This window comes from Aspergillus aculeatinus (assembly GCF_003184765.1).
Source record: "Aspergillus aculeatinus CBS 121060 unplaced genomic scaffold BO66scaffold_5, whole genome shotgun sequence".
NCBI lineage: Eukaryota > Fungi > Ascomycota > Eurotiomycetes > Eurotiales > Aspergillaceae > Aspergillus > Aspergillus aculeatinus.
The window spans coordinates 402,921-426,543 of NW_020291474.1; the positions used below are offsets into that span (position 1 = coordinate 402,921).

General features: G+C 52.4%; 6 protein-coding genes and 2 non-coding genes across 8 annotated transcripts; 4 read left to right on the forward strand and 4 right to left on the reverse strand.

Annotated features, from left to right (window-relative positions):
* Positions 1-1,363: 1,363 nt before the first annotated feature.
* On the forward strand, positions 1,364-15,231 carry BO66DRAFT_408421 (DNA cross-link repair protein PSO2; the record flags this gene model as incomplete). Its single annotated transcript, XM_025649113.1, has 9 exons — positions 1,364-3,826; positions 3,863-4,221; positions 8,293-8,476; positions 10,103-11,056; positions 11,114-11,185; positions 11,228-12,731; positions 13,558-13,873; positions 13,927-14,733; positions 14,787-15,231. 9 exons carry the CDS (start codon positions 1,364-1,366, stop codon positions 15,229-15,231), a joined length of 7,104 nt encoding a protein of 2,367 aa, XP_025507756.1.
* BO66DRAFT_t40 lies at positions 5,077-5,163 on the forward strand. Its single transcript has one exon. It is a non-coding gene; the product is annotated as a tRNA-Pro (tRNA).
* Positions 5,457-5,543, reverse strand: BO66DRAFT_t46. Its single transcript has one exon. It is a non-coding gene; the product is annotated as a tRNA-Pro (tRNA).
* Positions 15,232-15,815: 584 nt separating the features above from the next.
* Positions 15,816-16,280, forward strand: BO66DRAFT_468351 (uncharacterized protein). Its single transcript, XM_025652644.1, has 3 exons — positions 15,816-15,854; positions 15,929-15,996; positions 16,072-16,280. Exons 1-3 carry the CDS (start codon positions 15,837-15,839, stop codon positions 16,145-16,147), a joined length of 162 nt encoding a protein of 53 aa, XP_025507757.1. The 5' UTR covers positions 15,816-15,836; the 3' UTR covers positions 16,148-16,280.
* Positions 16,281-16,491: 211 nt separating this feature from the next.
* BO66DRAFT_366210 (Zn(II)2Cys6 transcription factor domain-containing protein) lies at positions 16,492-17,889 on the reverse strand (the record flags this gene model as incomplete). The annotated part of the gene is made up of 2 exons (XM_025645244.1): positions 16,492-17,736; positions 17,821-17,889. The coding sequence occupies 2 exons, from the start codon at positions 17,887-17,889 to the stop codon at positions 16,492-16,494; spliced, it is 1,314 nt and encodes a 437-aa protein (XP_025507758.1).
* Positions 17,831-19,083, reverse strand: BO66DRAFT_176870 (NuoB/complex I 20 kDa subunit family protein). Its single transcript, XM_025642342.1, has 4 exons — positions 18,901-19,083; positions 18,680-18,839; positions 18,261-18,616; positions 17,831-18,194 (listed from the first exon to the last, which is right to left on the reverse strand). The coding sequence occupies exons 1-4, from the start codon at positions 18,926-18,928 to the stop codon at positions 18,100-18,102; spliced, it is 639 nt and encodes a 212-aa protein (XP_025507759.1). The 5' UTR covers positions 18,929-19,083; the 3' UTR covers positions 17,831-18,099.
* Positions 19,084-19,239: 156 nt separating this feature from the next.
* Positions 19,240-20,563, reverse strand: BO66DRAFT_313876 (uncharacterized protein; the record flags this gene model as incomplete). Its single annotated transcript, XM_025643405.1, has 5 exons — positions 19,240-19,666; positions 19,736-19,878; positions 19,930-20,148; positions 20,210-20,314; positions 20,393-20,563. 5 exons carry the CDS (start codon positions 20,561-20,563, stop codon positions 19,240-19,242), a joined length of 1,065 nt encoding a protein of 354 aa, XP_025507760.1.
* A 291-nt stretch (positions 20,564-20,854) lies between these two features.
* Positions 20,855-23,278, forward strand: BO66DRAFT_388580 (amino acid transporter). The gene is made up of 7 exons (XM_025646592.1): positions 20,855-21,354; positions 21,409-21,479; positions 21,532-21,645; positions 21,694-22,157; positions 22,218-22,241; positions 22,327-22,652; positions 22,746-23,278. Exons 1-7 carry the CDS (start codon positions 21,211-21,213, stop codon positions 23,175-23,177), a joined length of 1,575 nt encoding a protein of 524 aa, XP_025507761.1. The 5' UTR covers positions 20,855-21,210; the 3' UTR covers positions 23,178-23,278.
* The last annotated feature ends 345 nt before the right edge of the window (positions 23,279-23,623 follow it).

Genomic DNA, 23,623 nt, shown 5'->3' on the forward strand with positions numbered 1-23,623 from the left:
TGGTGGTCGTTGATATCATCTTCCCTGCTTCGGTCGACGTCAGTCCGGGGAGCCCGATTGGGAATGATATCACGCCGATAAGGGCTAGGGCAGGGGATTACACGTGGCAGACTACTGGGTACGCCAGCTTGCAGCCAGGTCGAGGCCTGACTGCCTGACCACCTGACCGCCTGACTGCCTGAACTTAGTGGATTCAAATGTCAGGCTCCAAATTAGGAAAGGTGTCGGACGGGGCCCGATTACTTGCTCCATACTTTCCTCTTTTCCTTATCCCAATGCCACTTCGTCATCTGCATCTTCCCTTCAACAATGTCGGTCGGGTGACTCCCCAGCGCTTCCTGCTCAACTGTCCGAGCCAGGATCGTCCTTGTTCTTCTCGCCCGGGTGGGGATGTCGTGCTTTTCATTGTGCGTCGCGATGTCTGATAGGTCGGACGACAGGGCTCCTCAAGGGCGTCAAGTCCAGCCTACCTAGAGGACTCGTACGGAATACAGTCTTCGCTTTCCAGATTTTGAGTTGACGCTCGGCAGAATCATAATATCCTTCGCATTCCTCAGTTCTTGGATGTCATCACGAGTTCATTAAATGCGGGTCTGCTGAAGACACTGATCGCTTGAAGCGAACTCCGACTATCACTGGGCACCATCTGACCACTGCATAGTCCGGAGCTTCCTTTCTAAAGATAGCCTCCCCGGGCGCTTACAACCCGCCAATCATGCGAAGCTCCCCTCACCACTCCAGAGCTCCTGTTCGCCGACAGTCATTTTGTACAGGCATCAAGAACCTTGCACCATCTGATTGGCACAATGAAGCTCCCAGACCACTCTGTTGTCGCCCATCACAGATGGTCGCCCACTGAGATTCGTCCTTGCCGAAGCGCCGACTCGACCAGCACCAATGATAGTATCTTCAGGCTGCCTACCTGCAGGGATTTCGGGTGCTTTGTGCACAGTGATGCAGTAGTTCCTGCATCTTGGGTGGCAGGTGTGAAGAGCACCGCGTCCGATCTCTCGCCTTCCCCTCCTTTCGGTGGTCTATTTATCAGTGTCCTGCGCTACCGATCGAAGATGATGATCTTCACCTAACCTTTTCTTGTCTCTTTGGCTATAGCTTCGTTTTTCATTTCTTTTTGCATCGTTTGCTCGTGCCTTAAGCTCTGGAAGCTGGGCCGTCAAGCGCTCCTGTCATTAATCACGTACTCGTCGACCTGTTGATCGGTGTTGAACGCAGCTGAGATACCCATAGAAGGCTCTTGTGGAGTTGATGGTTTGGTATTAGCCTTGATCTTGTCTTCGCACCACCTACTGTAATTGAAACCTTAGAACCTGGGAGCATATCTCACTACTTGAGCATTATGGCCGACATGCAGTACTCTACCGCCTCAGGTTGTCCACCCCTACGGCAGGTCCGGGGGACTCGACTCGATACTATACCGGAGGACTATCGCGAAACACAATACTCGGTACAGAAGGAGCAGGTCGCATCCGCTTCTCAGAAACCTGCAACAATTCCCCGACTGAAGTTGAAGACTAGCGGTCTATCGTCAGGGTTTCTGAGGCCGAATCGATTCTTCTCACCGATATCTGCCGGTTCTGTGTCGTCCTGCTCGGACACGGAGTGGCAACAGCAGATGAAACCCTTTGAAGACCTCTACGATGCCACAGACGAGGAGTCGGTAACGAGTGACGAGTGTACTTCATTTGCCAGCACTCGGCCGACGAGTTTGACAACTCCAACGACGCGAAATTCCATGCTATCGCCAATTTCTCGTAAGCGCTATCCGAGTTTGGCCATTCCACCTTCGCCAGTGTGGCCATCATTGCAAGGTGCTTGCAAAAGCTCCCCCATTCCTCCGACGCCACCTTCCAAGATACCAGTATCTCCGGCAGCTCTGTCAATGCTTGGTCGTTCTGTTCCTGCCGTGCATGCTCCACCCTCCCTGGATGGAAGTATATCCTCGGATCAGGTGTCGAATCTAAGCGCTCCGGCTACTCCAGATCTACAGTCAATCCCTGATCAGGACTGGGTCGTGCCAGGAGTTCATGTTCGACCAGACTTGGAAGATGTGGAAGACGTTGACCTCCCCGCACTCGATGCAGATCCAGATGTGCAGAGCATTGAGATCGCCTTCGATGCTGCTAGCGAAGATTTAGCTCAGGTCTTGGGCCGGTTTCCTCGCATCCCCGGTCAAATGACGCCGCCTGCCTTCGATATGGACATGGAACCGGATTTGGTGCGGGGAGATACGCCGTCGGACACAGGAGTACATCTTCCCGAAGATGCCTTGGAAACTTTACGGCACCTGTCACTCAATAGAGTGCCAGATCCTTGGGCCGAATCATCCGATAACAACGACGAGATGTGGCAAGTTGAGACTCTACCTCAACGCCCTCGTAGTGCTGATGGTGTAACTCCTGCTTCTGAGCTTTCCGGTTATAGCTTCAGCAGGTTGAGCATTCCGTCTCCAGGTGGCTTCTTTGCTTCGTTAGCCCCACGTGCCCGCCATACCTGGGCGATCCCGAACGGAAACAAACCACCCAACTCTGCCACTGCTGAAAGGTTCTACAAGCTACCTTTTACCCGCACTGAGGGAGAGATTGTTGAGCAGGTCATTGATTATCCGGAAAGAGCGACGGACGAGGAGCTAACAGCAGTATATGATCCAAGCGGTCCACCAACTGCTATTAGGATTCCCGCGGAGCATGCCATTGAGCCTCTTGGTACGCTGAGGAGCCCCGTGAGCACGGTTGCTGAGGAGATGAATCACGATCAGATGCCCGCTCCGTTGACAGATCAAGCCGAGCGAGATGAAGACTATGAAGCTGAACTCAAGAAGAAAGCGATGTCAGGCTTGGATAGGACCAGTGTTTGGCTGGCAGCTCAAGCTTCTTACCTAGCAGCCTTGAACGAGACAAACCCCGCCAATTCCATCGACAAGGAAAGTGGCAGCGAGATTGAGGCTCGTCAGAAGCCTAGTCAACAAGCTCCAAGCTCTCTTGCCCGCAAGAGATCAGCCAAATTCACTGGAGTTCTTCCCGCTGCCCCCAGTTTGCAACCTTCCGCTTTGGCAAGTAAAGATTCGATTTATTGGAGAGGATTCCAAGCTCTACGCGATCAATCAAGCATCAAGGATATTCATGTACATCAACACGCTCGCTTTGATGCTGTCCAGTCTGTTCGTGTCGGTATGCCCGGCTTACACGTTGACTGTTTGACGGGAAAGTACGAGTTAATTCCTACTCAACGTCCTGCATACAAAGGACCCTTTTCGATGGCACCTCGCAATTCGACACTCGACTCGGCTCGGGTGCAAAAAGCTCAATTCTCCATAGTTGAGAAAGAGCAGTTGGTGCTGTCGCAGATCCGTCAGGCTATGTGGGCTATGGATGCACTGAGGTTTCTCAATGGCGGTCGCATGCTTGTCAGCCCTGCATCAAGAAAGCTTCGTGGCTCCAGCCGTTCGCCAAAAAGGTCAACAAATGCGAATCAATGCGGTGTTCGGGTTCTGGATCTTGGAGGGCATGCGTCGTGTGAATGGGCGTGGCAATTTGCCTATGACTATCCTGATGCCAAAGTCACAACGGTCTACACTGGTTCCCAGGAGGTCAATCGCGGCATCAAAGGACCTCCCAACCACCGACATGTTTCTGTTTCACAGCTGTGGAAGCTCCCCTTTCCCGACAACAAGTTCGATGTGATCTCAGCTCGTTCGTTGCCAGCTCTGCTGAAGAAAAAATGCCCGAGCGGAGAGCTCCTTGACGAATACGATCTGTGCCTGAAAGAGTGCCTTCGCTGTCTCAAGCCCGGTGGCTATCTGGAGTACTTCGTTCTAGATGCTGAGATCTTACACGCTGGTCCTCAGGGATCTGCCATCTCGGAGGAGTTCGTTGCCAATCTTCAGGCCCAAGGATATGATCCGATGCCGACCAAAAGCTGGCTTGGACGCGTACAGCAGCACTTCACCGACATCAAGCGAGCCTGGGCCTTCCTACCAATGGGGATCGAGCCCACCAAGACTGAGCCACCCAGAGAGACGCCGGATCCGAGAGTCAAGAGCCTTGCTGGGGATTACGAAGCGATACAAGGTCCTGTCGGTAGTACTGCTGACATTGCCAGTATCACGGGGATACTAGGCGGATGGTTTTGGGAACAGTGGTGTGTCAAGCTGCAGCAAGAGATCGGAATCGAGCGGGAGAAGTTACTCGCAGGAGTAGGCGCTGTGTTCGATGAGGGCCGCAAGAACGGAGCAGGCTGGACCTGTTTATCCGGATGGGCGATGAAACCACGGCGCCAGAGACGTCGTGGTGGTCAACCGAAGGGCAGGGGGGTGAGGAGCCCTTGCATGTGATTCTTTCCTTTTATTTTGGATGTAAACCCAGGAGGTTCATCCGTCCTTCTTGATACCCCCTATCTGCCCTGGTCGGCGAAAGTTAATGTAATAATCGTGCCCCTGGAACCTCTTCATGACGATGGTGAGCTTCAGGCGTGCTTTCTTATGTATGACGTGTTGATGGTTGGATGTGAAGAGAATGTTCGGGATGGGTACTCTATCTGTCCTAATTCCGAAGCGATGTTTGACAATTAGCCTATAGCCACACTGACAGGAAGTGATGATGGTCGCCTTAACAATAAAATCTCCTCTTCGGAGGCTTCCAATTCTCGTATACTTGAAACAAAAGTTGTCTACAGTGGCTGCACCAGGTGTGTAGTTGCAGAGTCTACAAGTAGGCGTGCTAGGGTACTAGGCATAACAATTACAACTTCGCTGCTTGAGCTACTGTCCCCCAGGGATATATGCTTTCCCGGGAACCCTGCGCGTGCTCAATCGAGATGCGCGCTGGCGATCATTTTCAGGAGTGGGAGATGATAATAACAAGATGTTAAAGACGATTGCAACCAGTGTGACATATCTCTTTGTACCGTGTATTGGGGGCTAGAGGCATGAGCAGCTCAGGCTGCGTTGCATGGAAGAAGATGTCAATGCGAGAGAAGTGAAAAGCGTGGGTGGGATGCAGCGTGGCGCAGCGTGACTGCAAAGGTGTTATAACGTGATGCCAGATGTAACTGACATCAATGGCCCGGATGGTCTAGTGGTATGATTCGCGCTTCGGGTTCAGCACTTGAATATGCGCGAGGTCCCGCGTTCGAATCGCGGTTCGGGCCCACTTACCTTTTTGCTTCTTGGCAAATCAATCATTACTATTGTTTTTGCTGGATCTGCTGCCTTTTTTCCAGCCGTGCTTATCAAAATCGAGCGCCTGCTTTACAACCGGTGGCGTTAACAGCGCCTTAGTTGGTGTCTTCATCCACCGTGTTTTTGCCTCATGATCATTATTCTGGCCGGGCGCCTGTCTCGCCGCTCAGAGGCGAGGCAGTGGAAGAAGGTAAATAAAAAGTAGAGTGCCTTTTCCACTTTGTTCGTGTAGAAAGGGAAACCGGCAAAAAAAAGGCAAATGGGCCCGAACCGCGATTCGAACGCGGGACCTCGCGCATATTCAAGTGCTGAACCCGAAGCGCGAATCATACCACTAGACCATCCGGGCTGTGATGATGTCATGTTCTTTGTCCTCCAAAGCTTATTCCTGCCAACTTACAGTGTGAAGATAGTGCTGCACTCCCGGTGCAAGTAAAGTGGTCCATGTTTACTCACATTTGCAATTATTGGTGTCAGGCTCAGTGCTGGTGTCCTTGGCCCCATGATGGACTTTTTACCTTCAGGGAAACAGCGTAGTGGGGAGGAGGGGTGCAAGGAGGGGGGAGAGGGCAGAAGCCTGCAATGGATCACAGGAAACACCTTCGACAAGCCTGGATTTGTTTCACTCATTAGCCAACCTTGCGCATCCTGCCGATCTGGGTTGTTTCCAGGCACGTTACTCCCTGTGCTGCCTATGCGCTAGAATAAGCTGTGTGACTGAGATCGAGGTGAGTGGAGAGAAGAAAACGCTGCAATAAGGACTGCTATTGACGTTTATAGAGATCTCGGGCGCACGCTCTTCTGCCCTACCAGCAAGGTCCCTGGCAATATGATACAGTGTCATTCGGCGAGCTGTGCTGTGCTTCCTCGAGGAACAAAAACCAGCGTGGGAGACTGCAGAGGCTTGCTTGTGGTTGGTGTATATACTCGCCGATGGGAGTACACAACATGTTGCCTGCGATCTTCTATCACCATTCCCGGGTTTCCCCCGGTTGGCGATGGAGAATAAAAGTCCCGTCGTGTATCACTTCATGTCGATGGCCTTGCTGCGTAACTTCCCCATAAGAGGATTGGTTGTTTCATATATACCTGTCATGGCTTTCTCGAGCTCTATTCCAAGTTTGGACAGGATTTCGACATGAGCATTGCACGCTTTCCCGATCCCCATAGCAATGAAGTCCACAGTGCTCGCAATCATCATTCCAGGAGTCCTGGGGTTTAGGGCCGAAACAGGCGGTTTATTGGAGGAAACTCTGGTATGCTGGCAGGCACGAAGCACTAGTGCTCTTCAACTGACTCCGGGACCGTCGACAGAATCTACCCCTGCCTATGATCCAGAACCTTTCAACGTCCAACAGCTTTGTTCCTAATACCACAAACTCATGGTGGTCATCCTCCTACGTTCATGCATCTAACAATCATGATTACTTGATCGTCTCCCAATGTTTGCTGATGAACGCTGGCTTGTACCGAGGCTCCATCCTTGATGTCACCGATCCGAGCTTCTATCGCCAATTCGAGCGTTTCGCAACTGGCCCCCTTACAGATCCAGGTCTGAGTAGCGGTGGCATTCTCAACATCACCTTTGAGCAGTATGGCTTCCACACGACAAATGACGACGATCCACTCCAGGAACTACGCACCTGGAGTGCCGTCGAGGGCGTGGAGTTCGACATACGATTCCATCTCTCTACGCCTGTGATACTCAACGGCGGCACCGGTCTGTTCCAATGGGGCTCCGAGTTGACCCACGAATGGTCCATGCCTGCCGGTCTCACGCTGGGCAGCTTCGTCGTCAACGGGTCCCGACTGACCATTGATCCTACGCGGTCCCTAACCTGGTACGACCGGCAGTTAATGTGGCCGAATACACTGGCGAAGGTGGCCAACAAGGCCAATTGGACGTGGTTTGAAGTGCACCTTGACGACAACTCCCACAACAACAACGCGCCCGCCGGCAGGGCCGACAAACTGTCGATCTGGGTGTGGGACACCACCGACCATCGCCGTACGCAGTTTGCAACGGCCCGCCACCGTCCGGGCATTCACCAGGTCCTGCCCGTCACTGCGTTTGTCCCATCTCGGAGGACCTGGACCTCGCCGGTTTCGAAGGCTACTTACCCTCTGGACTGGGTGGTTACCCTCTGGGATGGAACTACGCTGTCGATCTCAAGCGTGCGACCGGACCAGGAGCTTTGTGATACAACGGGGCTCTCGCCTACATACGAGGGTTATATTCAAGTCAATGGTTTTGATGGAGACGGTGGAATGATCTCTGGGTATGGTCTGGTTGAACAGGTTCCCGTCGGGTTTCTTCCGGCCATGACGCTCTCGAGCGAAGAGTGATGATATTGGGAAATTCCCTTTGTGTATGTCCTTGAGTCAGCTGCAGCTGGTATGCTGTGCATCTGATACTTGTTGCCTGTTTGGTCACGTATCATATTTGTCCTATGCAGGAGCATGCTATGGAAGAAAGATTGAGTGTCGCCACATTTTATATGTTGAGAGGCCGCGGTTGGGCTTGAACAATTTCCGAAATTCCATCTCAACCACACACCCTCTAATAGACCAAAGAAATTGAGCAAGCAACCCAGTCTTCGTATATGCATGGCTTGTTCGACAAGTACCCTATATTCAAGTGATTGTATAGAAAGTAGGATGTATTGAGGCGTGGGTGAAACAGTAAGGCTTACTAAGAAATGAGTCATCGAAGCGATAGCTGCCTCACGTGTCGGCTCTGATAATCGCAGAAACACCCGACAGTATCAATCAACTTACCCGCACAGGACTTATACAATTCGCTCATAACTCGACTCTTTCTTCTCCTCTCTTGTCTCAAAGCTCCCGGAAGAGCTTCTGTATTTATCCCATCTCTGTCTCCTGTTGGTAGCGACCCAGATTGCTTCCTCACATGCTGAATTGACCCCCGATAAATTGCGCCGAACATCCCCTCCCCCACACGCAAGACAGACAAGCTAGTCGACCGCAATCATGCTCTTCTTCAGGTAAATGGCTCCTGCGCGCCGCTACCCACCTATCGCTACCCCCTCACTCTCTCCATCACGTCAATAAATTACTAACACCGTATCCCAAAACAGTTTCTTCAAAACCCTCACCAATCAGACCGTCACCATCGAGCTGAAAAACGACATCCGCATCCGCGGCACCCTCAAATCCGTCGACCAATACCTGAACATCAAGCTCGACAATGTCGATGTCCTCGACCTGGACAAATATCCGCACCTGTCGTCGGTCAAGAACATGTTCATTCGGGGTAGTGTGGTGCGCTATGTGATGTTGCCGCGGTCGGAGGTGGATATTGGACTGTTGGAGGATGCGACGAGGAGGGGTGAGTTCCCTCCCCCCCCCAATTATTTTGCGGGAGCTTCGAGAAAAGGGGACGCGATCATGCTCCGAGCCGGGAATGCCCAAGAGGCAGACATATCGATCCGAGATTCATTGAATAGTGCGCTAATTCTCTTTTGTCCGCTGATATAGAAGCTGCGAACCAGGCTGGGAAGGCCAAATAAGCGGGACAGATGAGAGAGATGACTTGAGCGACAGTGGGAGGATTCGAAGCGGAATTGGGAGGATCTGGATTGATATCGGACCTCGAGAGGACATATCCTCCGGGCTTTATGCTTTGGCCCCTTTCCCTAAAGGGCGCATCATGTTATGGCACGGTCTACACTTTTTTTTTTTTACGTTTCTCTTTTTATAATTCTATCATGATGTCATGCTGCACTGTTTCGTGGGAGATAGAGGGCTTTGTGCTTTATGCATGCTGGCCTGGTGATGGAGCTAATATTGCGGTGTGTATGGTGGTGACGAGGATCGGGTAAGGATAGCCCAAGGGTGGGAGGCAACGGTGATGATGATACGTTGACAAAGAAGGGAATGCGGACGGGGTGATGCTGGTCATGGGAGATGAGTGTCGGGTTGACTTTATCTTCGAATATCTCTTCCTTCAACCATGTTTGGAGTGAGCTTGCAGGCATTGATGCGGGCAGGGCACAGGCTTGCCACACAGCGGCCACAGGCCCAACATCAGCACTATACTTGGAGGACCCATGCTCTTGGCTCTTCAACATGCGGAAAGTGCTTGATGATTCAGTCGGCGGTCTGGTCTCAACCTGCTTAATCGACAGATACTTATTCCAGGTCTAGCTCCAGCATCAGACATGACTATCTCGCTTATGTCGCAAGTCAACATTTATATTCGATCGAATCCCTTCGACCTCTAACCCTAGCATACTCGGCGGTCATTCTCCATTAGGAACGAAGACATAAATTATGCAGGACTAAAGTCGCACTGCTTACATAAAGGTCTTATGCACAGCAGGAGGGTGACCCCGCATTACTGACATTCAGGCATGACCAAAGGGAGGAATATTGTAGATTAGAGTATCTTGTACTAATTGAGCTCTTCTGATTTGAAGGATATGTAATGAGAACTCAACATGCACACATATAGTCTAATCTGAACATGAATTCAGTTATATCTATTGATTCTTTGTCCAACCATGATTGACATCATTGAGACAGTTGAAGCCATCATTTAATGGGTTGAATGCACGTGACTTCGTGTCGTGAAAATCGTCGAGGACGGGATCCCGCCGCGCCGCGCCTTCACCTTCCGCTTTCCGTCCTTGAGCTTCAACCTACAGTCGTTCCTGTTTGCTAGATAATGCAACAGATTTTCTTATATATCCAAATCTATACTCTCTTCCATACTTCGGATATACGAACATGCCAATTGACCTATCCTTGACCCAATAACCGTACCACACCTCCCTCTCGTCCCGATAGACCCTCTCGCATCTTCGAGGGACCGACAGCAGCATGGCAGGATCCGCCACCAAAAAAGGCTCAACGCCAGCCAAGGTCCCCTTCGGCGCCAAATCCCAGACTCCCGCGAAGCGCAACGGCAGTCTGCTGAACTTCTTCCAAAAAGCCGACGGACCGCCCAAAGCCACCTCCACCCAACCCCGGATCACTCAATTTGCCACCAAGACCGCCCGGCCGACCAGCAATGGCCACAGCAGCACACCGACGCTGCGCAGACAAGGGAGCTCCACAGCCAGCAACGGCGCAGGCGATCTATTTCTCGAGGACAAAAACCGGAACCGATCCGCAACCTACGCAGCCCCCGAGCCGCAACGGACAGCACGGTCGAGGACTCCCGATGATATCTGGGAAGGCGAGCCGGAAACGCCGGCGCCAGCGACAGCAGCGACCGAAGAAGACCGCTACAACGAGAACGGATCCTCTGGCGTCAAGAAACGCAAGCTTGATTCCCCGTCCGCCGCCGGCGATGACGCAGCAGCAGCAGCACGAGCGAAGTCGTCCGATGCCAGCGCTACCCCGGTAGCGGCGCCCGCGAAGAAATCCCGTCACCTTAGTGGTCCCTTCATCGACGAATCCGATAGCGAGGAGGAAGAGGATCTGGAGAAGTTCCGTGATTACGCGGATGGGCCATCGGTCGCATTAACAGACAAGCCCACTGCCAATGCGACAGAATCGCCCGTCGACACCGAGGAAGCAGACCCCACAGCTAAAACACGACCGACGCCCGCTGTCGAGACACCACCATCCTTGGTAAGAGAAACCACGAGCTACACCGAACCTGATGAATATACGAATTTTGACGATATGGAAGACGAGTTCCGAGGGGAAGAGAATTTCTTAGATCCCTTTGATAATGATAATGATGATGACGACGAACATGATAATCAAGAGAAGGAGGTGTTGATTGGATTGGAGGATTATAGTAATGGCCTGGATGACGACGGAAATACGTTTGGCTGTGAAGTGCCCATTTGTCCGATCTGTCAGACTAGTTTGACTGGTCTGAATGAAGCTGTAAGTTGTTCCGGTTACAAATTGCATGGGCAGTATGGTAACAGTTGTTTTGTTCAGGATGTCTCGGTGCACGTCAATGACTGCTTAGATGGCAAGCCTAGTACAATACAGCCAAAATCCGATCCTGCGGTCAAGTCTGAGCCTGAGATCGAACCAGATCCCGAAGTCAAGCTTGAACCCGAACCGCCATCGAAAGCACTGACTCGTTCGGACCGGGCAGCGATTGCTCGCCCCGCACAACGTGATCCTTACGCTTCCGGCGAGGCTGGGGCCAGGTCAGCCTTCTCTAAGCTCATGGCTGGAAATGCGGAGGATAGCGCCTGGGCAGCAGCAGCAGCCAATGAAGTGGCATCCAGAGGCAAGCAGGCATATCAACGGACCTGTCCGTTCTACAAAATCATGCCCGGGTTCTCAATATGCGTGGACGCGTTTCGCTACGGTGCTGTCGAGGGCTGCAATGCTTACTTTCTGAGTCACTTTCATAGTGACCACTACATTGGCCTTACGGGTTCATGGCGACACGGTCCAATTTACTGCAGTCGTGCGACAGCCAATCTCGTGTGCCAGCAGTTGAAAGTCAATCGTAAATGGTTGGTGCCACTCGAGTTTGAGAAGAGGACGGAGATCCCTGGCACGGGCGGAGCACATGTGACAATCATCGAAGCGAACCATTGTCCAGGAAGTGCCATCTTTCTTTTTGAAAAGACCATGGGATCTGGCCCATCGAAACGAACGCATCGGGTGCTTCATTGCGGAGATTTTCGCGCCTCGCCGCTCCATGTGCAGCATGCACTCTTGCGCCCGGAGGTTGTCGATCCCACCACAGGTCAGCGTCGTCAGCAACACATAGATGCTTGCTACCTAGACACCACGTATTTGAGCCCCAAATACGCCTTTCCAAGCCAGGAAGATGTCATACAGGCTTGTGCCGATCTTTGCGTGGAGCTGAACGAGGGGCAGCAGAAAAGTAACGGGCTTGCTTTCGGCTCATCAGGTCGCTCGCCCGGGGTCGGGGGAGGGTTGATGAGCAAGTTCGTTTCCAAAGTGACTGGCTCTTCGGGGTCGCAGTCTTCGACATCAAGCTCAAGTGGCCGATTGCTGGTGGTGATCGGGACCTATAGCATTGGGAAAGAGCGTATCTGTCTGGGAATCGCGCGCGCTCTGAAGAGCAAAATTTTCGCCACCCCGGCCAAACAGCGGATCTGCGCCTGCCTGGAGGACCCAGAGCTGTCAGCGCTGTTGACGGATAACCCACGCGAGGCACAGGTGCATATGCAGACCTTGTTTGAGATTCGAGCGGAGACGCTGGCTGACTATTTGGACACGTTGAAGCCGCACTTCACGAAAGTAGTGGGCTTTCGACCGACCGGCTGGACGTACCGACCGCCCGCGGGACGTATGCTGGATAACCCTCCTGTGTCGACGGTGCTTCATTCGGCACATTGGCAGACACCGTTTTCGGCACGCGACCTCGTGCCCCAACGGGGCAGCACGCGGGAAAGTGCCTGTTTTGGGGTGCCGTACAGCGAGCACAGCTCGTTCCGGGAACTGACCATGTTCTGCTGCGCCCTTCGGATCGGACGGGTCATCCCGACCGTGAATGTGGGCAGTCAGAAGAGTCGTGAGCGCATGAAGGCGTGGGCTGAGCGATGGGAGGCGGAGAAACGGAAGAGTGGTCTGTACCAGGTCAAAGGCGAGCGGTGGTGACGCAGGATGGCATTACTGTACATAATCTCATTGGACTCCGGACTTGTACATACATACCTTAGTAGTAGGAGGTTTCCAAACTCATGGACATAGGACACGAAGTCCCAATGAAGCAATATGCAACGAGCTCGATCTCATTGGTAGAGCCCTCTTGGGAGACTGACGTTCATCTCAATTCTGACTGGTTTGTGCATCCCAAATGCATGAAATAGACTTCAATCTATCCCTGGATCGACATTCAACGGGGCTGATCCTGTTCCCCCACAAAGGAATAACCGTGATACCCGAGAGTTAAGCGGGGAGGAAATGTAGAGTCGGGGTTGGAGATCGGCTGGGGAGAGGCAGCCAGTGCCAGCCACAGTAGTCGAGTCCGGGCTGTCAATCCCGATTTATCTCCCGGCTGGTTTTGATAGCCTCGGGGAAAGTTGTGCCTCCTTTCCCTTTTAAATCCCAGACCCTTCGGTCAACCCTCTATCTATCATCTGTCAACCTTCCTTTTTGTCTTTGATTCTTTGATGCTTATTCTATAAGATTTTGTCTTTCGATTCTCTCGATTAGGGACAATACCGGGAGTCTTCGCGAGGTAAGTGAGCGTGTGCCCAAGTAAATGCTGGGAATTCCGGCAAGGGATTCCCATTCCGTTCCTTCGGCAGTTGAGATCGGCTGTCATTCCTCCCTCACATTCCACAATTCTTCCCTGCTACGTAGCAATCAGACTAACTGTCAGCCCACCCCCCCTCAGTTCACTACTCTATTACTCTATTACCCCGGATTTTCGTCGAATATCCAATCAGACCGGTCGGCCGCCATGATTGCCGACCTGCTCTCGCTGCAGGCCACCCCTTACCTTTTCTTGGGCTTGGTGGCCATCTACTATCTCCTCCCCTACTTACAAGTCTGGCGTCTACGTGATATTCCATCTCCTGGTTTCGCTGCCTTCTCCAACTTCTGGCTCCTCCTCCAAACCCGTCGCGGATCCCGTTTTCTCGTTGTCGATGATGCCCACAAACGCTATGGCAAACTCGTCCGCATCGCGCCCCGCCATGTCTCCATCGCCGATGACAACGCGATCCAGGCTGTTTACGGTCACGGAAATGGTTTCTTGAAGGCGTATGTTCTCTGAAATATATTTTTATGGGATCCGACTCACGCAAGTAATACAGGGACTTTTACGATGCTTTTGTTTCCATCCGTCGCGGTCTGTTCAACACTCGCGACCGTGCGGAGCACACCCGCAAGCGCAAGACCGTCTCGCACACCTTCAGTATGAAGTCTATTGGCCAGTTCGAGCAGTACATCCACGGCAACATTGAGCTTTTCGTTAAGAAGTGGACGAACATGGCCAACACCCGGCGCGACCCCCGCACCGGCTATGCCAGTCTCGATGCTCTCAACTGGTTCAACTATCTGGCTTTCGATATCATCGGAGATCTTGCTTTCGGTGCTCCCTTTGGTATGCTTGAGAAGGAGCAGGATATCGCTGAGATGCGCAAGACTCCGGATTCTCCTCCTTCCTATGTCCAGGCTGTTGAGGTGCTCAACCGTCGTGGTGAAGTCTCCGCCACCCTCGGCTGTTACCCCGCGCTGAAGCCGTTTGCCAAGTACATTCCCGACCGCTTTTTCAGGGATGGTATGGAAGCCATTGAGAACCTGGCTGGTATTGCTGTCGCTCGAGTCAACGAGCGTCTGCGTCCCGAGGTGATGGCCAACAACACTCGTGTGGATCTCCTTGCTCGTCTTATGGAAGGAAAGGACGGGAATGGTAACAAGCTTGGTCGCGAAGAATTGACTGCTGAGGCCCTGACCCAATTGATTGCCGGTTCCGATACTACCTCCAACACCTCCTGTGCTATCCTATACTGGTGCATGCGCACCCCTGGTGTGATTGAGAAGCTCCACAAGGTTCTCGATGAGGCTATTCCCAAGGACATCGAGGTGCCTACTCACGCTATGGTCAAGGAGATTCCTTAGTACGTTTCCTCCCTCTTATCGTTGTCGTTTACAGGTTCTAACTACCGCACAGCTTGCAATGGGTCATCTGGGAGACCATGCGTATCCACAGCACCTCGGCGATGGGTCTTCCCCGTGAAATTCCCGCTGGCAACCCTCCCGTCACTATCTCCGGCCACACCTTCTACCCCGGCGACATTGTCTCTGTGCCGAGCTACACTATCCACCACTCCAAGGAGATCTGGGGCCCTGACGCCGACGACTTTGTCCCCGAGCGTTGGGACCCTGCCCGTCTCACCGCCCGCCAGAAGGCCGCGTTCATTCCCTTCAGCACCGGTCCCCGTGCCTGCGTTGGTCGCAACGTTGCTGAAATGGAGCTTCTCACTATCTGCGGTACCGTGTTCCGCTTGTTCGAGTTCGAGATGCAGCAGGATGGACCCATGGAGAGCCGCGAGGGCTTCCTGCGTAAGCCTCTTGGGCTGCAAGTTGGCATGAGAAGGAGACAGATCGGCGCTTAGCTTGGTGCTATACAATTGGGCTAGTGCATTTTGAGTTGGACTTGGCGAACCGAAATTGCATGTTTGAGGGAAGGATGGATGTCATTATGTATAGATGGATGATATGATGAGATGACAATCTAGCTATGAGATAGCTCTGCACATATATATGTACTTTATGTTGTTTGACGTGTATACGCATTCTAGGCATTCAGCCGTGGGGGATATGAATTGTCTGTGCGCGAGTAGGAATTGGATATTAGATCGGGGCTGCATCGAGAATTGAGAGGATATCCCATAGTATTGCTGGACAACTTGTTGGCCACCTTATTCGACGGGCAGATCGCCGATATCAGAGTGATATACTAGATCTCTTTCGATCGACTGCGAGACAGAGTACACGCCGATTATGTACATAATGAGAATACCCATCATGGATGATACGTAGCGTGGGTTCCACAAGCGGTAATTACCACGCTGATCATCGTATTTGTCACTTTTAGCCTCGGAACAACCACCACCACCACCAGCAGCAATTGGAAACCTCAACCGCACCTCGCAAAAAGACTATCTACATAGCACATTATTCAAACCCCACCAACAGCCCCACAGAATCCGCATTCGCGATGTCCACCCAAAGCATGGTAAGCAACCGACCCTCACCTCTCGTCGCTGAGGATTCTTGCACCCGTGACAGCATACTAAACTCCCCCACCAGTCCGTCCAATTCCGCTACGCCGACGACATGGGATTCGGCACGGAGGAGACCCGCGATCAGGTGAAGAAGTATGGTATAAGTACCAGCCTGTGCTGGAAACCCCTTATCGCTGTGTCACATCGATCAACACCAACCGACTACAGGATCATCCAAGCAGACACCGGCTCCGACATCTGGGCGAGCACGCGGAATATCCCCCCGACTCACTTCTTGACGTAAGTTTCACCCTGGAAATCGTTAAGTTTATGGAAGGTGGGGAAAAGGAGGGAATTGTCGGTTTTGGCAGAGATTGCTTATTTCTTGACTTCGGGTTCAGGCTCTCTGGGAAAGCAGTTGAGGAGCTGCGGGCGGTGGAGGGGGTGGTGGTTTTGCGGGCTGAGGGGGTGGATTCTTCCTAGTGATGGACCGCTGGTATTTTTGGTTGGGAAGGGGGGGGGTTATTGTCGCTATTAGCAGCATGCATGTGTATAAGATTATATGGTGCTTCTTATGGCTCACTGAAGAACAACACTACTACCCGAATCCCTAGCTGTGAGTAAGCTTTGCTTATAATATAGTACAACTCATTCCCCCTCAATCTCTCCCCAAACCCACCTCAACGCCACCTTCCACTCTTCCTCCTCCCCCTCGGCCTTGAGGATGTCACACACCGTCTGCAACACCTGTCGCCCCCACCCGGCAATCCACCACCGGTGCCGCAGCGCATGCAGCACTACGCAGTAATGCGCTAGAATGACCAGCGCCAGCGGTCTGCGGTGCCGCAGGAGGTCGAGGAACCCGGTGGGTAAGGAGCAGATCCAGAGGAAGCTGGCGGAGACGAGATCTTTAGGGGTGGTGGGGTCGGTGTCGTCGTGCTCTGCGAGGAGGTGGCCGAGGTGGGTGATGGTTGTGAGGTAGATCAGGTGTTCTCCAGAGGAGTATTCTCTAGAGGAGGAGGTGGAGGAGCGGGTCAGGGAGTGGTTGAGGTGCTGGAGGATGATTGTGATTGCTTGACGGGAGGAGGGGGATAAGTTTGGGGGGAGATGGTTCTTGAGGGTGTTGGTGTTGTCGTCATGATCGAGGTGGAGAAGATCCCCCATCTCGCTTGTGCGGAGGTGCGGTATGGTCGGCGTGGAGAAGGCCATCATTTTGTGGATGTGGGTGAAGATGTTGAGGAGGTCATCGAGGGCGTTTTGGCGATGGTCTTGTGTGACTGCTAGGGGGAACGCAAATGCGAAGCCTACTAGTAGGCAGGAGAGGGCGAAGGTGGTGGTTTTGTCGGTGTCGGTGCTGATGGGGAGGGCTTGGGTGAGGAGAGTGATCGCGGCGCTTTGGTGGTGTTCTGCCGCTGTTATCAGGCTGCTTTTCTGGTGGTCTTGGCTAGGTGCTAAGGTGGACTGCTGCAGGGCGAGGTGGAGGGAGGAGACGGCGAGGAGGCCGTGGAAGAGCTGCGGGCATCTGAGGGCTTGTTGTGGGATCACGGTTTGCCAGATCCGGCCGTCGATCGGCGTGCGGGCGATGGAGTGGCAGGTGGAGGTGGTCCAGTTGAGCAAGAGGGGGTGGTGATGAGGTGAGGTCTTGATGGGTGGGAATGATGGGGGGATTGTTGTCATCAGGAGAGGGTCTTGATGAGTGCCCTTTGCCGGTCTGCTCATAGGGTTTGGGGGTTGTCGATGCAGCGCCGGGCCCCGGGTTGATGCCGATGCTGTACGGTTTGCATGGGCTACATGAATGGATGGCTGTGTCCAGAGCCAGGGCCCTGAGGCAGCATAGTGGCAGATCTCTTGTCGCTTAATGCAATTGGAGCAATCAGGCCGCTTTTCGTCGCACTATACGGCATGATCATGGAACAGTAAGCAGAGGCTACCTTATCTTCAGACACCAGGGCTGGTCCGCTTTTAACCTGCCTTGACACTTCGCTGTTTGCATCGCAGACAACCGTGGTGCGACTTTTTCTTCTGTTCCCTCTTCTGGCCACCCATGAGGACACTATGCTTTACGAGACCTACTTATTAATGAGGTTTGGATTGGTATGGTGATGATTTGCAAGAGGAGAATTGGTGACGAAAAGAATTCGCTCCCCCGCAAGAAGTCAAACCTGGTCCTGTGATGACTAAGTTTTTCTTTACTTTAGGAACAATCTGTCATTCTAAAACCAACTACACATCTTCAAAACAAGGACCTAACGCGACTCAGCGCCTATACCACATCCGAGTCAATTTTCTATGCCGAATTTTCTTTTGCACCAGGGAAATCCCATACAGCAACGCTTCGGCCGTTGGCGGACCTATAGAGTCATCAGTCATCGGCAAGCCCTTCATGGAAGCTCTAGCCCGCGGAGGATAGCACTCACATCCTGGTACATATACATCCACTGGAACAATCCGATCGCAGCCTCGGACCACGGAGTAACTATAGTGATAATACCCACCCCCATTCGCGCAGCTTCCCATACTGATCACAAATCGTGGTTCGGGCATTTGATCGTATACCTGTCGGAACGCTGGCGCCATCTTGTTCGTCAGCGTGCCGGCGACGATCAGAAGATCCGCCTGTCGAGGGGAGGCCCTAAATAGCATTCCCAGGCGTTCTATATCGTAGCGAGGACCGGCCGCATGCATCATTTCCACGGCACAGCACGCCAGGCCGAAGGTCATGGGCCACAAGGAGCCCTGAAGAGCCCAGTTGGCTACCTGGTCCAGGGTGGTCCTGGACGCATCTCAGTCAGACGGGGCTGGCGGAGAGGAAATGAAGGTTTGTGAGAGTACTGACAGGGCATATTGAATGGAGCTTTGGTCTTGATCGTGCGTCGCAAGGGCGACTTCTTTTCGGGGACTTCCACTGGCCGTCAGAGACGAGTGAGGTCGCTTGTCTATCGGTCTTTGGTATTGGAATGGCGTAACTCTCGTGCTGTGCAGAAGCTGCAAGCTTCCTTGAGAAGTGGAATATGTTAGAAATCGGATTCGAGAGTCGTCGCTTATCGCACGTCTTACCTGCTATAGATCTTCGAGAGAGGAACATATCGTAGGGTACTTGGGGTGAAGGTTTCGGCGCAAGCCACGAGCGTTGAACAGCTATTCAGAAAAGCCCTCGTCACAGCCCAAATATCTTATTAAGGAGATCATGGTCTAATAATCACAACTCAGCCAGCTGCTGATTCTTTCGGCTGTGAGACGAAGCCAGGCACTGTACGTTGGCTGCAAAGAGTATATCTTACGAATGTTACCGCTAGTAAGATAGCTGGTCGACATACCACATTAGGCATTAATTACGAGATTTTCCGTGGTGGCCCGTCGTACCAGACAATACATACTCCGAGCACCCTTCTTCGTCTATCTTTTCGAATCCACTGGCTTCATCTCGATCGTCTCATACCGCAACGACCATTCTCGGGTCTCCTGAATGATCCACTCTTGAGAGTCTCGATGACTCGAGTCTTCCACAGCCGTTCTGTCCCAATTCTTTTGCCGCGAGGCTTCCGACCCTCCTTTCGAAGTAGCATGAGACCTTTCCACGGTCGCTGATGCCGTGCTGGGCTGATGGTAATAGCTACTACCATCTTGTCCAATTGTGCCTTGACCCCAACCAGTATTGAACGCCACAACGAACGGTTTGAGACAGGGCAATGTCGCTGCCATGATACTGCAATGCAAGAGGACCTGAGTCAGGATGACTGCGTCGGAGATGTCGAGAAGGAGGTCGTTGGTATGTGCAATGGTGTTTAGCGTGGTTTGCCGCACAATAGAAAGGATGACAATTCTAGGCATCCAGAGATCAGAAGCTGACTTTCATCGAGGCAGGGGACTTTTGAAAGAGCAGACGCCCTACCCGATTCTCGTCCCAAACGCGCCAATAACACCAGCCTTCCGCATTCGTGTCAAGCGGATCGGCCAGACAAGATACAAACTGAGGATAAGCAACGAAAGTTCGGTTATGACATCTAGAACGGTAATCGCTTGCCAGCGAGCGAGCTAGGATTGTCGTCAGCTTGGAAGCCATTCACAAACCGAGCGAGGACTTACAATGTTCGCACATTGGTCGATGAGCCACGGGTGACGAAATGGACATTTCAAAGAGACGATCATGATCGATACCACCGCCCATAGTACAATGCCCGCCATCACTCCCACGCATGCCCTCAGATATGATCTTTCTCTTCCCAGACGTTGCAAGAGAAAGAGAACCGACAGTTTGGCTGCACAATGGCCAGCCAGGAACAGAAGATTTGTAGCATATAAATCCTAGACGAGTCAGTCAAGCCGGCGCACAATGCTCAGTCTTGTTCCATCAAGTGGAGTATACCTGTTCAGCGAGGTTGATTTGAGACACCCTTTGGTGGTTCTCTGTGCTTCCCAATCCATCGTTGACACCTTTCATCGTTACCCCGACATCAGCGATCCCCATCATCTATCCACATACTCAGGTCTCAGTATATTTCAGATCTGTCGCGTTATCCAGATATCTGGCGCATGGCTCAGTACTCACAGCACCAAATATAGCCATCAGATCGTCCAGTCCCCACGGCCCTATGATAGTCAAGCGCATGTAGATGCGAAAGAGGCTGACCAGGACCATCCAAGACATGAAAAGAGTGGCGACAACCACCACCAGACCACGACGGTCCGTGTCGGAGATCGCATAGGCTGCTTGTGGCATATCGACTGATCCATACTTCTGCTGTCGCAGTGGCAAGGTGATTGTGCTTGAGAGCAGCGAGAGACCTTACTGTCAATTGGCAACTGGCCCATGTTTAATAAAATCAGAGATTGACACCTCCCCTATTCGACAACAGTTTCAAACCTCTTTGATCCTTGTCTACTGGAGTCGGTCGAACATAGCCAAGGAAAAATTCGCGCAGACCGGGGTGCGTCTCCCCATTGTCTGATCTAAAACCGGACTAACAGGGATGGATATAAGTAATTAAGTATGCCATCTACAGAAACGTGCTGAGCAGTGCCCTCCTGCAGCGAACTTCGTGGCACAGTCAATCTACATAACGACGGGGATTTTAGTGTGCATAAGTGCCGTTGCATTTGCAGGGATACTGCGGGATAAGCACTTTGGGAAATTGGCCCGCGGAGGTCACACAATCAATTGTTCCCAACCCTAGCTTTTAGCTGCTGATGGACCACTTCAGTATATTAATCTTACCCGTCAATGAAATGTCCAGACCTGCCGGCCCATGGACACTCCGTGCTATGACGATCACGTTAAGTAGAGGGGATCCCCTTCTTCGAGAATTGTGCGCTCTTCTCTGCAGTCTTCCCTCGGCTTAAGTACTCTCACCCGCGCATTCAGCCATAATGTCGACTACCACGGAGAAGGCACCGGGGTTTTCTACGTACTCATCCCCTGGCGAATATGAGAGTTCCACGACTACGAGAAAAGATGGCACGGTACAAGATCGAAAGGACATGTGGCGTGTAGGCAGAGAACAGGAATTGAACGTGAGCATACCACCTTGGTCAATACAGCCTGTGAATGGGATCTAACTTGATCAGCGAAACTTTCGACTTCTTTCCGTTGTCGGGTTCAGTGCAGTTTTGATGTGTACCTGGGAAGCCGTCTTGTTGTACGTTTGCCGAGCAGCATGTACTGCACCTTTGACTAATTGGGTCGGACAGCGGTGCTTCGTACGGCCTCACAGATGGAGGGAAGGCAGGAATGATTTATACCTATCTCGGGGCAGTAATAGGCTTCAGCTTCGTGATTTTATCGATGGCTGAAATGGCCTCCATGTAAGTGATTCAATACAGGTGGATGCATATAGTCGCTGACCACTTCAGGGCCCCGACATCTGGCGGACAGTATCATTGGGTTTCGGAGTTCGCACCCCCCAGTAAACAGCGCTTTCTCAGCTATCTCACCGGTTGGGTGTGCGTCTTGGGCTGGCATACGGGAATCGCAGGCTGCTGCTACACTGTCGCCAACATGTTGGTCGGCTTACTCGCGATCAACTACCCTGACAGTTATGTCTATCAACCGTGGCACGTAACGCTGATCGTGATTGCTGCAGCTCTAGGGGCACTGTTGTTCAACACACTTTTTGCCCAGAAACTGTCTTTCATCGAGGGTATCATTCTGGTCGTGCATTGCTTTGGCTTTTTCGGCATCTTGATTCCGCTGTGGGTGTTGTCGCCCACGGCCCCTGCGTCGGAGGTCTTTGGCTCGTTTGAGGACAATGGATCGTGGGGTAATATGGGGCTTGCGTGCTTGGTAGGGCTGACAGGCCCAATCTACGCCCTTATCGGTATGTCGATGTCTTACTTGGCTACCTCCTTCTTCATACTGATTCAATCGTGTCATCTAGGCCCCGACTCTGCTGTGCACATGTGTAAGTTCCTTAGCCGTGGCCCCCGCCCCTTACCAGGATCTGGAACTGCATCTAGTTTCCTTGTCAAATACTAAAACCTCACCAGCCGAAGAAATCCGAGATGCCTCCCGCGTCCTCCCCGTAAGCATGGTTAGCACCTTGATTCTGAACGGGACCACTGGCTTTATCATGATCATCACCTTTGCCTTCTGTCTCGGTAACATTGAAGAGGTCATGGCCAGTCAGACCGGATTCGCCTTCATCCAGGTCTTCTGGAACGCCACTGGCTCGACCCGCGCAGCCACCGGGATGACGGTCGTTATCATGATCATGCAGTTCTGTGCTGCCATCAGCAACGTTGCTACGACCTCGCGACAAATTTACGCATTCGCGCGTGACCAAGGCCTGCCGTTTGCTGGATTCTTCTCAAAGGTACAGCATCCTTTGCCTACCCGAATCAATATTTGTTTGATGCTGGAACAGTGTGACAACGCCAAAGTCCAAAGATTAATGTATGAAAATCAGATTCACCCGACCCTCAAAGTACCTCTCAACGCCCTATGCGTCAGCATGGTTATTGTGACCCTCCTCTCCCTCATCAACATTGGTTCCGCGGTCGCCTTCAATGCCATTATGTCACTAGGCACGGCTGCCTTACTTTCCTCCTACCTAATTTCGATCTCGTGTGTGCGTCTCCGGCGATGGAGAGGCGATTATCTCCCTCCGGCACGGTGGAGTCTTGGGCGCGCCACGCCGTTCATCGACACCGTCTCAATCCTTGTGCTGGTTCTGATTCTAACAATTAGTTTCTTCCCTCTCACCAACCACCCCGATGCTGCGGACATGAATTGGAGTATTGTGATTTTCTCGGGGGTGGTGCTCTTGGCTGTGGGCTATTATATGCTATATGCGAAGCATCAATATCGGGGGCCAGTGACTAGGGTCAGAGTTGAATAGAGGCTTTTAGATGGAATGGATTAGTAGGTAGTATGCCTGCAATGAACGGCTGCCTCTCCCGCAGGGGAAACTGTATAGAAACCGCTACCTGACTCGGTCTGAAATGAATGGGATTTATTGCACTGTTGAATAGCGCGGAACTCATTATCCAATGGATTTGCTGCCCGCGGGCGCCTGTTTTGTTCTTACCGCTTGCGGCTGGGCATGTCTCCCCGGAGCTCACAGCTTGACCCAGGCCTCTTTCTGAATCTCAACTCATCCAGTACCCATCAGCTTGAACAGAAGATGACGTCGTGCGTGGGTGTTGTCTGGGGATCCCCGTGCTGACAAGTTGACAACCAAGGATCTTAGGACATGATTATATATCAACATGTCGGAAACAGTGCACGAACCGTGGTTCGGCCACTGCACGAGACTCCCAGATCGGCCCAGATCGAGATCGAACA